At 39.8% G+C, this 17,253-nt stretch overlaps 2 protein-coding genes across 4 annotated transcripts in view; both read right to left on the reverse strand.

The window, feature by feature from the left end:
- LOC122396021 (LIM/homeobox protein Lhx9) overlaps window positions 1-673 on the reverse strand; it is a 441,838-nt gene extending 441,165 nt beyond the window's left edge. The window contains exon 1 of the mRNA XM_043394097.1: window positions 609-673. The gene's annotated coding sequence lies outside the window, so the exon portion shown is untranslated. The remainder of the gene's footprint in view (window positions 1-608) is intronic.
- A 7,188-nt stretch (window positions 674-7,861) lies between these two features.
- Window positions 7,862-16,987, reverse strand: LOC122395515 (sodium-coupled monocarboxylate transporter 1-like). 3 transcript variants are annotated; one of them, XM_043393133.1, is made up of 16 exons: window positions 16,865-16,986; window positions 15,809-15,966; window positions 14,001-14,203; window positions 13,661-13,820; window positions 13,495-13,560; window positions 12,058-12,109; window positions 11,918-11,985; window positions 10,224-10,375; window positions 9,878-10,018; window positions 9,497-9,721; window positions 9,243-9,426; window positions 9,082-9,168; window positions 8,826-8,995; window positions 8,533-8,691; window positions 8,358-8,469; window positions 7,862-8,250 (listed from the first exon to the last, which is right to left on the reverse strand). In XM_043393133.1, the coding sequence occupies exons 3-16, from the start codon at window positions 14,186-14,188 to the stop codon at window positions 8,197-8,199; spliced, it is 1,818 nt and encodes a 605-aa protein (XP_043249068.1). In that variant the 5' UTR covers window positions 14,189-14,203; window positions 15,809-15,966; window positions 16,865-16,986; the 3' UTR covers window positions 7,862-8,196. The 3 variants fall into 3 exon arrangements, with proteins under 3 accessions (XP_043249068.1, XP_043249067.1, XP_043249069.1); XM_043393132.1 differs by having other exon boundaries at window positions 15,809-16,254; window positions 16,865-16,912; XM_043393134.1 differs by lacking the exon at window positions 15,809-15,966 and having other exon boundaries at window positions 16,865-16,987.
- Window positions 16,988-17,253: the final 266 nt, after the last annotated feature.

A 17,253-nucleotide genomic window follows, 5' to 3' on the forward strand; every position in this document is an offset into this window, starting at 1 on the left:
TGAATTCTCAATTGCACGATACACGGTTTTTCGAAACAATACCCGATCTCCATAGGTGCACAACACGCGGTGCGGTGATTCCGCATAGAAAAGAATATCTGTTCTGTTTTTTGTTGGTTGGGCGTGTGTTGTATGTTTAAAGTTTGTTCGAGTAATGTTGCGTATCATAGTCAGAATTAGTACATTACACAAATATTTTTGAGTACTTTAAAAGCGATGCTACTGTTTGAAGCAGCTTCGCTCAGAACAGCTTCTGGTAGCAAAGCAGCTTTCCCGACTCTACTATAATACGCAAACAATCAGCCCAACAAATATTAACTCGTACATAGTTTATTGAAGCAACCATGTATAGAAATATGTCTATGTTTCTTTGCATTTAAATCATTCCAAAAACATTTTCCTCCCATATATACTGCCATTAAATATTAACTTGAACATGGCAATCTCGTCAGTAATAATACAAATAACTATGTAATAATACAGGTAGCACCTGGCCACCTAGGCGAGTTCAAACAATGAACACGGAATGGTATCCTGCAAATAATGAACTCGTCCTGTGAATCTACAACATGATTGGCATCGGAGGAACAAAAACACATGCGACTCACCAACCGTTGACTACGATGAACCTCTAGGTAGATCTCTGCGAAGCTGTTTCCCAGTGTAGTCATCAGCGAAATCGTCTGCATGTTCCTGCTGGTTGCCAGGATGTAGGGATGATATCTAGAAACTATAAAGAATAAGGAAACAATTATAATCTACCGTAAAAATTAAAAACATTTCATAAATTAATATAAAAGTATCTACATGCTCAAAACTGAGCAATACTTACATTGTTTACTCGTGGAGCATCGCCCAAAACTCCTCTTCAGTGATGCACTGATTCTAATACCGGTAACGAGCAATTCTACTTTTGAAAGGAATAATTTAAAAAAATATTAAAGGAAATGGTAAACTAACGCGACCGAAAATCAAAATCGGCGAGCAAAGGACTCTACTGTCGCGTGTTAGAAAGCAAGAGCCACGACGCTCTGGATGAAATTTACAACTGCGCAATATAAACTGACTCGACCTTCGCGTGTATGTACTTAAAATGTGAACGCAACTCTACTCGAAGCAGCTGTGCTTCGAAAAACAATCGACTAATCTACGCAACAATGACTCTATTGATCGCATTGCGCGCGATCACCAAAATATCTGAAAGAAAAACTGTAAATTCGGATTAGAAATAAGAAATAATTAAATAAGCACACGGTTCTGTCTATTTATCGATTTAGTATTAAATTTAATCGATAAAAAGACAAAACTAAACATATATAGGTACATATTCACTTGTTATAATTAAATTAATTTTACCAAGACTCCATTTTCAATTTCTTCGATTTGCGGTTTGCATGCATAATGGCGTCCCTTCCAGTCGAATTGCAGCAATGTCTATAACAGCAATAAAACAAACATTTCGATTCAACGCGTTAATATAAATGTACGTATATCTTAATTAAATATAAATTGAACACGAAATATGTTCTACGAAATGGTAATTTCGTTCAGAGGTATGATAATTGATATCGATTATATATGGGAAAAGAAGCACGAAATTGATACAACTTTTTTTACGATTCCGTCTGACTTTATTATATAAACGTGTTAATATTAAAGGAAAATACCAACAAGAGAGTAAAGGAGGTTAGTATGAACGAATCGGAACATAAGGTGACAATAATTAAAAAGTACATACCGCGTTACACGCGAAGTCTGTCAATGAACCTCGTCCCACCATTTTCCAGAGAAGGAATGACGAACAGGTCCTGACACGCTCGCGAATTAATGGGCGAGGGGTGGGGGGCGAAGTGAGGTAGTCACGTAGGCCAATGCCTCGACTCTCGATGTTATCTTCCGAAAAGAGGCCTTGTATCTCGAGTAAAGTTGTTTTTGAGAATGCCCTTCGTAGAAACTACGGCTGTAAACTGAATACACAAAGGTACTAGACAAACTATTTACTTAACGTCTTAATATCGTTATATTTTCGCGACTTGAGCTACATACCGTAGTTTCGCATTACGATCTCAAACACTGATTCGTACATCTCATCTGTAGCATAGAATAACCGTTGCATTTAATACTCTTTTCTGATTGGACACGAATTTAGCACTCCTACCGTTATGATTTAAGACTAAATATTGGCAGAATTTAATTATTTCGCGAGCAATCAATATTAAATTTCAGATATGTTTTATTTTTCATAATGTTGAAGTTAAATCGTGTAATTTTTATAAGTCGTACAATTTTGTTACACATTTAATGTATTAACAAATTGAAATGACGTACTTTGACTTCGATACATCGTGTTAAAAAGTTAGTTTCGAATTTCTTACTTGAATACTAAAATCTCGTGTCCATCGTTAAGTTCAATACAGATGTGGATTTCTGCTTCATTAGTTTCTCTGTTTTCATACTTCGAGCAACTAAATTACTCTAACTTTTGAATATTTTCACTAAAAGAAAAGAACGAAAGGACGCTCCCGCGCAGATCGTGTCCCGAAAGAAATGTGCTCGCGCGTTTTCCTTATGTGACGTCACGCCATAGACTAATGGGAATCTAGATGAGCAGCACCATCGCACTTTTTTGCCTGCGGTTAGTAGATACATTCACGTCATTAACCATTAATAGATAGATTCACGTACCACTTGTCAGCGTCCTTTCTCATTGTCATCTATTGCCTGCTAATACACGAGTACTATTAATTATTGTGAGTAAAAAGTGAGGTAAGTAAATACATTTTCATTCGAACTTATGGGCGCATTAACAGTGAAATAATCGTGAAAGGGAAACGTTCGATTAATGAGAATGGCTGTTATAAATTTCGTCTTGACAGACGATAAAATCACCGGTACAATCCGCACGAACTGCTGGTTTTTTCTATTCTTATTAATAATAGTCACGTTCAGAACTGATCGGGTTTACGTGCTAAAACATTTGAAATTGAACCGTGATTTTAAAATTCATACGAGCAGTGATCAGAAGTATGCGTGTATGCTTCCACATGCGTGAATTATAATTTTCGACGTGTCGCGAGTTTACGCAACTTTGAGAGTGTGTACGAAAAATGTCGCTGATAAATTTTAATTGTTAGTACAAAACGCTTTTTGTTTAACAATTGAACATTACGTAGTTAATACTAAAATTCGAAAAAAGAAATTTGGAATAATTTCCATAGAAAACTGCAACAATGTTATTGTCGCCATCTATCTATGCGTGTTCAAAAAGTCAGCGCTTCTATTCGTTGCCAACGTACAGCCAATCACAAGGTAGTAACTTTGACGGTTATAAAAATTGTAGACAAATTAAAATCATTTTCCGAATCGTTAAATTTCAATAAAAGCCACTTTGTGCGTACAATTTCTACAGCTGTGAAAAAGAATCTGGGTTTTACCCGTTGCAATTTATTGATATGGTAATTATACGCTTTTATTGCTTATTCGCGTAGCTATACGTCACGTTTGCACGCCAAATTTTTATTCTAACGATCTCGTATATCGCGAACAATATTTCTGTATGGAATCCGTTACAAACGATGATGGTGCTAGTCGATGTACACAGATTGGCGTCATTACTGCACTGTTCAGTAGTGTTTCAGTTTTTTAGAGTTAAATCGCTTTCCCGTCTCTCACTATAGGTATGTATATTGTACTCTAACTTGTACATTGTTGATTGTTTTGTTTCAAAAGGCATTTCTTAAAAGTGCTTTTATATACGACACTTTAACAGTATTCGCTACTGAATTATACCTCAATATACTTTTTTATTAAAAACATAAGTTATAAAATGAAATGAAATTTCGACGCCTATCTTGTATATCACACTGTACATTATTGCTTCGACATTTGAACCGTGTAAAATATTACTGATTGATTTCGTTAATGGCATCGATCTCATCGCGGTTAAAAGTGGCCCGTTATAAATAATTCGAACAAATAAGTGCAAGAATATATAATTTTGCAGGTTACTGTCAGGACCCCCGAGCTTTCCAGAGGTCTTCCGTAGCCAAATACAAGGACGACGATTCGACAACATGCCATGGGAGTTCGAAGGTCTGTTTACACGAGTTCGCAAATATAGCCATAGGTATCGGAGCCAACCGAAGCGAAGAATTGATAAATTAGTTATTCCGTCAGTCGTCTGCTGCTGTTTCTCTAGGTACGTTTGATCTGAGGTTTCGAATAATCATGCCTATTTATATTGGCTACCTTTGGAGGTTGCTCCGCATCCGTCTACGTGAATGTATACAATTCTCTTTCCGCGATTACCCGCTAAAATATTTGTAACTTTTATAAAAACATTAAACTTTCACAGTATTTCCCGTGTCAGAGATGAAAAGTTACTACATATTGATATTTAAAAGCTAGAGAACAGTATGCTCAACGATTTTCCAGCAATTTCATATCACATCAGCGAGGGAAAAATATATTTTAAACGTCATTCGTTATTTATCGCTCGTTAGAGATTGCCATACGTTGTAAATGGCGCACATTAACTCGGAAAAGCTTTAATGGAAGGCACACCTGGCTCATTTATCATCGGATAACAGTTCCGGAGTACATCCTTTGAATGTAACTCTACCCCTGGGTAAACAGGACTAAGGGTTATGACCATTCCCGTTTGTCTTTGCATCCGGAATCTTCGCACGAAATCCCTCGCCAGGACCCAATTAACTCCCTAAGAATTCGATCCTATCCCATGGTAATTCCAAGATAGCGCGACTCCAACGGCAGATTAGAAAAGACAATATTTGCTTCGGTGCTTCTGAGTCTAATCGCGTATTGCCTCGCAGATGTGCCTTCACTTAATATCGGTTACTATTTGTCCTCCCTTGGAATTGAATACGGGAGGCCCAGAAATCCCGAAAGCTCCTTGAGACTGTTCAGTCGCAACTAACGTATTAAGCGTTTGATAGGAGAATTTTATTAGAAAGAATAATTTGGCATAAACAAAACACGGTTAGTAAACGTATGCTTAAAAATGGACATTTTCCAAATTTCCGTCCATTTCGATGCATGTCTCGATAAATGCCTTATAATAGATACCACGTTGGGAAGTAGGTGGATCATCAATTTCGTTTTATTTCAATACATGTATAACGATTGGTTTAGCTAATTTATTTACTACCCATACGTAGTTTCTTGTGCAGTTGCAACCTGCTAAAACTTTCTTTCGATATCTTCTACAGCCAAGATTCGTGTCATCTGCGATTCTCATTCGAAGTTCGCACCTTCTCCGGAATACTTTCGAACTAGCAGCATCCTACGCTAAACGCATCGCGTCTGAGGAACTATCCTGACCGCAGGCCTCTATCCGCAGCGACGACGGTTTTGAATTGAAGACTTTTGCGGATGGTAACTCGTTGGCTCGCGCGCTAACGTATTTGCAAGATCCGCTGCGCTGATGGACATATAATGCGACGTGTGATTGTAGGCCCGCCAATCGCGGCCGATTGTGCCTCTGAAGGCCCGCTAACTATCTCAAACTAGCCCCATTCAAGCTGCCACGACCTCTCTCTATCCATCTCTATCCGCCACCATACCTCTGTGTCTCTCTCGTTCTAACCCTCCGCACCTCGTTCACAGCCACCCACCTCCACCTCCACCTGGTACGTATCTCGCTTCCTCCTAACACGCGTCCCGTTTCCACCGACTTCCCAGCGATTTTCCCTCCCGCTCGGTAAGCTCTCCCCACCTCCGTCGTTCTGGCTCGATGTATTTCTTGCCGCACGTTTCTTCCGCGCGTCGTGTCCTGCTCTAATTTTCAACCAGCTCTTTCGCGGCACACGTAATCTTCCATTTTATTCGCTTCATCCTTTCTGACGCGCGATCCCTCGTTCCGCCGGGCCCCGCTATCCCCCCCTCCCCCCACGAGGTACCAAACGAGTGTTTTTGCTTTCCATTTAACATCCTTTATCTCGCTCGGTCTATTCAATTTTTCGACCGCGTTGCTTTTCGAGGTTTTCAACGATTTCTTTCCTTCCGCCCTCTTTCTCGGCGCTGCATCCCGTTTAACCCGGTTCCCATCGTTCTTCGGTTTGTACATTCATACATTTCCGCGTTGCTCCCACTATTTTCGTTTCGATGCCACCCTTCCCCAGTTCGCCGCCTCTTTCCCCATCGTTACCGCTCTTCACCCGTTTGATTTTCTCTGTCCTCCTTCAGCCGCGCGGCAACGCTTCGTTTTCGCTCTTCTTCGATCTACTTTCTCCCTCTCTCATCGCCGTGTTTTTCTCTCCGTCCGTTCCCTTACGGCCGTATGAGCCCCTCTCTTTCAGCAGCCATCTCCGTCGCGATCCCTTATTCCTGTTCGCCCTCTCCGTTCGACCCTCCCATCGACACAATCACGCGCGGTTACATAGGTACGTTCCACTAGGCGTCGCCGGTATTCGTCCCGATTCGAATTCTCGACCCTATATAACCGGTGCACGTTCTACGTGGGAATTTCAAATCTATCACCGACCCAGACGAATGCAAATCGCGCATGAAACGCGCTTAATAAAGCCCCGCACGCGGCCCGCAACTCGCAATTTTCTTTCCGACGCTACGTGTCGCGCGCTCCTCTTAATGAAACCTTCGCATGCACCTCGTGCAATTCGCGGCTGCACCCGCATTGAACGCACTTCGTCCCTCGAAACGGATAAAAAAAAAGGAAAAGAAAACACCCCGTGTCTTGGTCGAGATCGTTAAGCTCCGGCGGGAAGAGAGGGAGAGAGGCGATTTTAATTCCCTCGCGGAAGGGAATCCGCTCGCGAGACCGAGACGAGTGGGAAGGGTTCGAGCTATTAAACCAGGCATGTCAAACTCATTTTGATTCGAGGGCCAATTTGATCCAGAATCGTTTCAAAAATATTTTAATAAATATCCAATGCATAGGAATAATTTTGTTGTATATATTGAGTCTGTTCGATGTAGCATCAAATCCGACCGCTGCACCTCGCGTAGATCCAACTCGCGCTGGGAAAATTGTAGGGAAATTCACCTGGAAAGGTGGGCAGCTTCAAAAATCGAAACGGACTCGCAACTCGACCTAATAGTTTCGACATTTACGGATACAGCAGAAGGTACACATTCGAATTGTTTGTATTGCCGATTGAACCGTTCTGACTCACTTCAGCGACCCTTCGTCCAGGAAATCTGCGTGCCGTCCAATCGCATCTGCGCACATTGAAGCGTCAGCGCAATAACTGTCGAAGCGTATGGATCGATCTGACGATCGGCGGCGTGAACAATATCGAACCTGAGGGCGGTGCTTTTGACCGACCGCATTTCGGGCAGGCGAAAATTGAATTTCCAGGGAGCCAAGTCAAGAGGTAAGCGAGGAGAAGCGTACCAGCTATTTGCGTGGCCTTAATAAGGACGTTTGACGGCGTTGGCTTTCCCTTAACAAGCCAGCTAATATCCCGGGGCCTTGGCTCCTCGATGTACTCTCTCTTCTCTCTTTCTACCTCGAGTCGCTCACCTTCCGCGCGACGGACACCGTCGAGAATCACCAAAGCTTGAAAACCGAACAAACTCAGTTAGAGAACTCGGTGTGAGAACCAACCGGGGACAGAAACGCCAAAACTCGCCCTTGTCGTCTACCGATTCCCTTGTACATCGTCTTCGATGTAGCCTCGCGTCAGTCTCTAGCATTATTAATCACCATGTTTCGAGTAATGACACCACAATCGTTTGTATTGCGCAACGAATCGCGATTAGATAACAGATAAACGTATTTAAGTCGTTTAAGAACGAAGGGCTAGTTATATACAAGCTATACATTATACCAAAAAATCTTTGAGCAGTGTATAACAACGTCAAGGGAGTGTTTCGTGTAATTTGATATAAAAAATTTATTTCTACAAATTATAAAACAGCACACAAATATTTGTAGCAACTGCCTTAGCAGCGAACCTTACAAGGACGTAGTTGCCTTTGTTTATGCATTTACCTAAGTAGAGTCACGACTTATCGGTCGTTTTATAAGACTCCTGTTGATCGCAACGCTTCATTATTGTCTATCTAGTGTCTATGTGAATACTGCAAAAGAGGTGAGTTGAAGTAAAACTTCGTGATCGCATCATAGATTTAAAATCTCGAGCGGAATCATGGATGGAAATGTCATATCAGTAACGGTAATGTTTAACACGGTTGTTTTAAACGTTTGATGAATACTCAGCTTCTAAACGTGGTCTGCGTTGTAACGCCGTTGGGAAAATTTTGATCTCTCTGTAATAAAAATGCAATTACTGAATTACAACTACTTACTGAAATTAAAGCTATTTAAGCTTTGGTGATTCTTAAGTAGTAAAGCTGAAATTAAATGGAATACCCACACGTTTCTTTTTCAAATCAGCTAATAAAAGACTCGCCGTTGCGTGGAAGTCAGTAGGGCCAGTTACAGTTGCCGCATTAACTCCATTCTGATACTTTGGTTTCGGTAAAAACCTAAGATACATAAATTTGTGCAATATGTTCCTTCCAGATAATTATACAATGTTATGTACTTACGGATGAATTATTGGCGATAGTAATTTCTTATCGATAGAGGAAGGGTCTATGGGGCCAGTGCACCAACTAACGAGACTACCTACGACGATTACAATTATCGTGCCCAATCCGGTGAACCAATGGTAGGATAATCGATAAAGCGGAAATATATCTTCTTCGCTGAAATAATCCATTGTATAAATACCATAGCGGTACATATAAATTTTGAATAGCGATGAATTAACTCTGAACGGCCACATAAAATTGAATTATGAGGGTCTTGATAATTACAATCAAGTCTAAGGTCGACTTACTCAGGATGCTCAAACTGCTTCAGGAAACTTTCGGAGACATTCGCTGGGCAATGAGAAAGGGGTACCGGAAGTTTCTTAGAGACTAGTAGCCCAGCACCGATAGACCAATTTGCACCTAAACTTGCCCAGCCAGCGACCGCAAATCCTACAATAGCACCCACAAATGCACCCTGGCCGACAGAAAAAGATGAATTAAAATTAATCCATCAAAATAAGTGTTAACATTTACAGGGGAATACTAAGAAAACTAATGTACCTTAGAGTTTGTCCATGGAAAGAGGATACCCAGTGTGAACACTCCAAAAGAAGTACCTGCAGCAATTGCTGCCAGACTTCCGGTAATCTGCATCGAGACGACGTAATAAAAAGCTGCTGAATATTTGATATCCAAAGAGATCTATTTGAAAAGCTACTCACGACTAAAACTCCTCCCAACTTTTCAACCAAGAACAACAGTCCCAATGCTGTTGACCCGAGGAAAACAACTACAATCTTCACGAAGATGAAGGAACATCGGTCGCTCAGTTTCATACCGAAGCAACCCTTTACGAAGTCTTCCAAGACAACGACGGACGTTGAATTGAAACCCACGGAAAGTGTACTAAAACAGAATGAACCTATTGTCAAGCATACATACATAAATACACAAACTTATATTATGTTATGTTTACCTAAGAGCAGCTCCAAAAATCGCAGCGACAAAAAGGCCTGGCACTCCGTGCAAATGTCCTGCGACTTCCATAACATAAGCAGGCAGTAATTGATCGTCGACAGTGATCTGGCCAAGGGCTCTAGGGTCGCACTTCGGTGGCGACCACCAAGCTAAAAGGATAAGGCCGCACCAGCAGCACAACGAAATGAACAACATAATACTGATCGTGAATATCGCTAACGATCTGAAATCACACAGATTATTATTCGAAGATGATTACCGGTGATCTTATTACGTCACTTGCAACTTAAATACGAACACCCATTAATTATCGAAGTATCGACTCACCGTTCAGTGAACCTGGTACGAAACAAATGAACGTATTAGCGTACTCACTTACAGTTTGGATGTTGCCAAATCTTTCAACGATCTGTATCGCTGTACCATGGTTTGATTCACAGCAATGTAAGCGGTGCTGTAGAGCCATGAACCAATTAACACCGTCCATACTGTATGCCTCGTGTAAGGAGATGGGTCGAAGCTACGTGAAAGGCAATTCAATACTGAATATCGTCGAGAATTAAACAAATAGTAACATTTCTTTATCGATCTCTGACTATGTTAAAATGATATAAACTGTAAATTGCTTTGGGATAAAAATAACTATGGCATGCTGTTAGATAGCAGAACAGAATACAGAATACAACTTACATTAAAAACCTCAAATACTCGTAAATGTTTCTTACTTCAGAAACTCGATTCTCTTGGTTGCTAATGCCTCCTTCCATATTTTTGCAGCGCCCAGCTTATAGGTGCCCAAAATGCAGACAGTTAGAACACCGGAAACCATGATTCCAACCTGCAGCGCATCCGTCCAAACTACCGCTTTGATGCCGCCCTGATAATTAAATTCCCCAATCAAAAGATATCACGGGATGATCAAGTTCAAATTGCGGATAATGGCGACACGCGCAGTGAGTTATTATTTAACTTATATCAAATATATTACTAAGAATCGAAAGATACGTAAGCCATGGGTTGGAACAAAATATTAAAAATGTCTTGGACCTGAAGGGAGGCATATCGTAGGTGTTGGAATAGCATTCGTTAGGTTCGAAAAGGCGGCACAGCCATCGAGATCGTTGAGGGTACGGGAGCAGAGGGCCCCGACACCGATAATAAACGAATTTACAAAGAGTCACTCAGCCGCGATAAATTTTCATTAATTCGGAGGTACAACAAATTGCTTGGATAATTACAGGCGCGCGAGCATGCGATTAATCACTTCGGCGCTGGCTTTGTGATCTGCTACTACGGCAACGAGCACTCGACGTGCTCCACGCCATTGTTTCCGGCGGGCCATTGTCGAGCTTTCAGTTTCCGTCCATAAACATTTCCAGTAGCCGGGTCCGCGCGAGAGATTCTTCGCGGCATTGTCCACCGAAAATTGTTTCCTACGAGCTACCCGGCGTCCTCCGGCCCGAGGAACTCGAGCTATCCCAGGGAGAATTCGCCGAACGAGGGACCTTGGAAAATTAGCTCGCGTACACCTAACCTGTCGTTCGGCTCGAACCCTCTCCCCCGCTTTCCATACATTTCAGCGTTGATACGTCTTGTTAACTCCTTAAGCGCCGACAATGAATCCGCCTCGTCATCGTCGCTGAACACAACGACGTTCGTAATGATACGCGTTAAACGCTTAGCGGCTACGATGTTGTCTGTTCATCGCCGCGATTACCATACACTGTCCGTCAAAACTCTGGGATCATCCGTCTTGTTTTCTATGATACCACGTTAACCCCTCAAAGGTCTACGTATACCTAGACGAGTCAAAAACTTGATTGTTTTCTTCGCACGTTCGATAAACTTCAAATTTTAGGAATATATCTTGAAAATTATGTTTCTCGAGTTATAAGTCCAAGTTACTCTGTTGGGGGATAAAGCTACATATAGGAACGCACGCTTCGATCACAGATTTTGCAAATATTAGAATCGGCAGAAATTCGAATGCATACTTCAAGAAAGAGGATCTTCGTTGGTACCTGTTTTAAAATTATTTAAAAACAAAATGGTACACCCTGTACGAATTTCGACAATAATGCAAGACTTTATGCAGCAGCATACATATATCGTTTTCTAAATATTAAACGCTTTAGTTAGATGCGGACGAGAATGTCCGGCTAGCGGTCGGGAACGACTTCAAATTGCTGTTAATATATATGTAACGCGAGTTATTGAGTTTCGGGGGAACAATGTACGTAATGTAAACCCACTATGTAAACCCAATTAAGCTGTCGAAGCAAACGAAACGAGACTGTGCCGCCGTAAATAGCGCGTCGTAAAGCAAAATAACGTGCAACTCCGGACGAACGAAGAAGCAACATTTCGAAGGGTAGTCGTTCCCTTTTATTTATATTTTATTATTCGACCGTAAACTTACCAGAACGGTGTAGAACACGCACACGGAGCACACAATGACGCCGATCAAATGTACATCGATGCCGCTCACTGTAATCAATCATAAAGATTTTAATAGTGCTCGGTTAATGCTCCACTACGAGTAATATGGCTGCGTAATACCTTGATTTAACGCTAACGCTGGAACGTAAACCACGATCGATTGATAGAGGACCTGAAATTGGTTTGTTACTACAATGGATGGATAGTGAAAATATTTTGGTCATCCTGAATGTTTCTGCGGTTTTTGTGGTATCTGAGCTTGGTGCAACATATTTTCACTATTACACAAACGCGGTTGATAGCGTTATATGTCGTTACGCTATCCGTGAATCGAATTTGCTTTTAGCAAAATGAAGAATAGCCGATCTTGCAGCGCTTTGTGAGTTTAAACTTGATCATCGAGTAATATGGCTCTTGCAACAATTTGATAAGTTCAGGCGTGGAAACTTGAACCTCGAAGATGCTCCATGTAGTGGGCGGTCTACAAATTCGATAAACGATGCCCTGAAGGAATTAATGGAAGCAAATCCCAAAAGAGCTTAATGTTTCACCTAATGCTGTGCGGAGTCGCTTACTTGCAACGGGGAAGACAAAAGCTGCAAATGCAACATCCAGAAGACAGGGCAATGACCTCTCGGAGATGATTTCAGCTAGGTATCAAAACTACAGAAACTTTCAAGATGACTCCATAGTTATCGTTATTATTCAGTATTTAGAAGCCAGAAAAAGCTATTGAATTATGTACAGTACGTAACGAAAGAAACTAAACACTGTATGACAGCGTTGTAGGTACATAAGTAAGATCCACGTAAGAAAACATTGAATTTCAATGATCCGTGTAACGCATAGTCGTGGTAGAATGCACGCCTGGTGAAAACGCGACGAGTATCTATCGTGTAAGTGTGCCAAACCGATATTAAAATCGTCAGAGCAAAGTGTTACGGTCTGGCGACGCATTTCGTCGTCCGGAGTAACTAGGGCAAATCGTTATCCTATCTGGAAAAATAAACTCTGCTGTTCGCCTAAACTTATCGAAGAAAGTTACTATTCCAGAAGGAAAACATTTTGTAAGAGATTTTATCTTCCAACAAGATAGCGTCCCCATTTATAAGCCAACAATTGTAATAAATTACTTGAATGACTGGGATTGCTATCACAAAGTTAAATTAAGTCATTGTAAAAAGTATACGCTTTCTTTGCATAATCGACTTCTGTGAATATCTGTTATTCAGCTTGGTCGATGATTAATTGTAATATTCGTTGTTTAAAACCGGAGGGTTTATTTACTTTTGTTACGTACTATATATTTAAAGTTAAGCTTTTTTAAGTGTTTCGATAAGCCGCGTTGATTAAAGTTTCGTGTTTCTGTCGCGTAACGTAGCGTGACATGACTTCATTGTAAACGAGTTCCCCAGAAATTAAAGTCAATGATGAATTACTTTTCCCGAAGTTTCTAATGTATTTACCGCGTATATCGCGTCGCGAGCTTAGTGTTACACGAAATCCAGATAAGCCCACGCCGTATTTAAAGTTCGTTGACACGCTTATAGTGCTTACCACATCAATAACGAAGATCAGCGATATAAGGATCCTTACGCCGCGATTGAACCTTATCTCTAAATACTAAAACAGAATTATGAAAACAGAGTACTGAATGGTAGATCAGTTTCGTGTTACCAGGACTTTTTCACTTTTATGGCTTTCGTATTAAAACAAACTGTACCTCGTAAACAGAATTAAGCCCCAGCGTGACGAAAACAGGAGCGTAGATAGTGGCCACCACTAGTCCCGAGAAAAATATGGAAATAATGGTGATCCAATATTGAGTCCCATAATTGTATATTTCAGCCGGAGTTCCAAGAATCGTTACGCCAGATATGAAACTACATCATTCATGAAAATTATGAGGTCTTCTCTAGCCTTCAAGAACTTAGAAAACTGGGTTCTTTTGGTTTCAAGAATCGAAGGTTTGTCATCGTAAATAGCGAGAAAAATCCAGAACCGCGGCAGAATTTGTACCGATTTAATTAATCGACGATTACAAAGATCTGACTTATGAGTACCTGGCGACGAGAGAAGCGGACACAGGGAAGAGACTCATGCCCGTTCCACCGAGGAGATAATCTTCCGTGCTCGACTTCTGCGCTTTTCTGTAATGCCATAATCCTGCGGCGGCTGACACGGCGAGCATCAGCCCGAACACCAGCCAATCTGCCCAATGAAAGTATCCTCTCTCCGGCATTTCCTCCATTCTGACTCCGAGAAACTGGAAGCGAGCGAAAACTTGATTTACGAAGCCAGATTTGCTTGATAACACCGATAATAGCGGTAATGGAAGTCAAGTAACACGGATGAAAGCTTAATGGCTCTCGCGATGATACGCATAATGGATCTTCAACGAGTACTTAGCTATTACTGTTATTACTGAGCATACGAGGGCGGAAAAATTGTGTCCGTCGAAATAAATCTGAACATAGTCCTTGCCAAAACAGAACTGAATCGTTGCAAAGGCAAATAATAGTACCGATGTCTACATATTTGTTATTTGAAACGTACAGCTGCATTTTATGAAGCTATTTAAAATGATCAAGATTCTAAAAATGTATAAACTGAACAATGGCAATCGTTTTGCGCAATAAATCGTAACATGACTACTGTTTGTTGATCAAGAGAACAAACTATAAGTCTTCTCAGTTCATAGTACGTGTCTGCACACATAATACATATACACATCTAATTGGTACTTGACACTCGACCTTAATGCGGTTCGCAGCTGTTAGTATTCCAATACAGCTTGTTAACTTGATAAATGTTAACACTTTCTGAGGATAACGCAACAAAAAGCTATCGAGTTTTCCTATTGCTCTAATATACAAAGGAAAGAAGATTATGAAAGATCGAATATTTTAAATGCAGTGCTACAAAAACTGTATATAAAACTATTCATATAAAACAACGATCGTAATCTGTAGTTTTATTTCGTTATAAACAGAAAGAGATTCTTTATTCTTTGCTCGATAAAGCCTTCATAGAACTTGGAAGAAATGCTGAGCAAAAGTTTTAAAATTAAATAAATGATTACGCGTGACGTCATTTACATTAGTACCGTCTAATGTGTCGCAGATGTCAGCACTATGCAGAAATCAATTACAACTTGACAAAGTAGAATAAACACCATACATGGAATAAGACAAATGGTCACGAGTTCAGTAGACCGTTCGAGTTGAACAAAGTGAAAGACGTAGAAGGATTTAATGAAAGACAATTCCAAGAATGCAAACAATAATTGCAACACAACCATAACACAGGAATCTCAAGAAAACACGACACGTTAGCGTCGTAAGTTTTTTTTATACTTCTCCTTGTCCTGGAAATAGAATTCCAGTTATTCGCCAACATTCTTTTGTCCGACGATGACATCACTCCACCTCCAAATTCACAAATATATTACGCAAGAAATTTCATCGAATTTGAGAATATTTTTGACAAACATTTTTCATAGAAGTCTTTTCTAATTATCTATGGTAATACGTAAAAATTAGATTTTCTTCCACAAGTTTCCTAAAATTCTTTACACGATATTTTGTTTCCCAACAATTTCCATTGATCTTCGCAAGAATATAAATCACAAATTTAATCAATCATTTATGATTTTCAAACATAGTCAAAATTCTAGTAATAGTAATACTGTTATTTACTAGCATACTTTGTAAGTATGTTTCGTTATACTCTTTCATTGTTTATTTATATATAGCTTCATGTAGCACAATTTATGAACAAAAAAAACACAAATGATTGTTGAATGATATTACCAACTGATAATCAGTAAAATGATTAGGATAATAAATACCGACTGCTGATAAATACTTACTGTTCAGTTTTATAAATAGGATTCTTTATATTTAGTAACGATGAGTGGCCCACTGCTAGTCGCGTTTTGCATCAAAATTTTTGTCTTCTCTGCACGAACACCATATAAGAATATCACGGCTACGATTGTTAATTGTTAATTGTTTCTCTAAGATCACGCTAATCTTGATCGACGATCGGTAAGAGAATAGAAACAAGGTATATACTTTCTTCAATTACGTATACTCTACGACATCACTGTTCCTTTTGCTTCTCTTTATTTCCTCTCTAACAGTCACCTTCCTCGCAGTTCGTAGTTTCAACAGATACTGTCCGGAAAGCAGTTCACTTCTAGAAAGTGATTCGTTTATAATGCTCTTGGTTGTTTTCAATAAAAATGTTCTACTTTTTCTGTATCGTAGTACATACGCAGACTGTTCTTTTATTCACTCATTAATCAATGAAAAACTGTATTGCCATTATTTGCATGTATTTATATTACGAATCTTATATTGATACCTATTGAATAAAATAACTAATTATAATTTTAAAGCAAGTAGAAAAAATATAAGCATAACTTCACGCATGCTTTTTATTATTAGAACTGAATTAGCAAACAATATAAATTCACTGTGATAGCAAAGATTATCCACAGAATACGAAGGAAATAATTAGTTTTTAATGGATCCTAAAAGAATATTGAAACGACCGTAAATAATAATTTATGAACATACGAATATAATTTAAATAATTCCATTTAACGACACAATGTAATTGAATCGTCGCAATACTCAGCGCCTGTATATTCGAAAAGTTTTACAATTAATACTTATCAGGTGGTATTCTTTTTATCACATAAGAATTTATTGAAACAATTAATTTGAAACAATCGTTAAAACCGCCACTGGTCCCTTTGTGTATTCACGTCTCGATTCACAATACGATATAAGATTTCGCATATATCGATTAAACTATCGAACGCGATCTTGACTTGTAAGTACGCAGGGTGACACGGAACGTGGACGTCGAATATGGTAATCGTAAAAAGGAGATACACAATCGCTGTAAACGTTCTTACCGTCGAATACAACACGGTGACCGTGCACGATCAGATTATTTTTAAAACATTTTAACGGCACAAACGAATAAACATAGTCGAACGAAGAGTCAATAAAAGTCACGAGCAACTGTCTACCGTGACCAGTAACGGACTGTCGTGAAGTTCGAGGCTCGACACAGAGCTAACCGGTTTCCTCGATCTGACTAATTGTAAGCGTAGCTCCAGTTCGATTCAAACACTCAGCAAAATTTAAACGACAGTTTACTCAATCAATCGTTACGCAAATTTTTAATTTCACGCAACTAGGACACGCATTCCTCTTGGAGAAATTTGCCTGGAAACGAATTAAAGTAGCAAACAATCAAGAAAAAAAACATTCATTATTGGTTAAAGTATGGAATATCCGG

The sequence above is a fragment of the Colletes gigas genome, unplaced genomic scaffold (genome assembly GCF_013123115.1).
Source record: "Colletes gigas isolate AHSC1104 unplaced genomic scaffold, ASM1312311v1 Colletes_gigas_Sc00006, whole genome shotgun sequence".
Classification (NCBI taxonomy): Eukaryota; Metazoa; Arthropoda; class Insecta; order Hymenoptera; family Colletidae; genus Colletes; species Colletes gigas.

Coding starts and splice junctions, on each gene's coding strand:
- LOC122395515 (XM_043393134.1), bottom strand. CDS start 14,188: ATGGAGGAAATGCCGGAGAGAGGATACTTTCATTGGGCAGATTGGCTG. Junction 13,561..13,660: donor GGCTTAATTCTGTTTACGAG/GTACAGTTTGTT, acceptor ATTCTGTTTTAG/TATTTAGAGATAAGGTTCAA. Junction 12,110..13,494: donor TGATCTTCGTTATTGATGTG/GTAAGCACTATA, acceptor AACCAATTTCAG/GTCCTCTATCAATCGATCGT.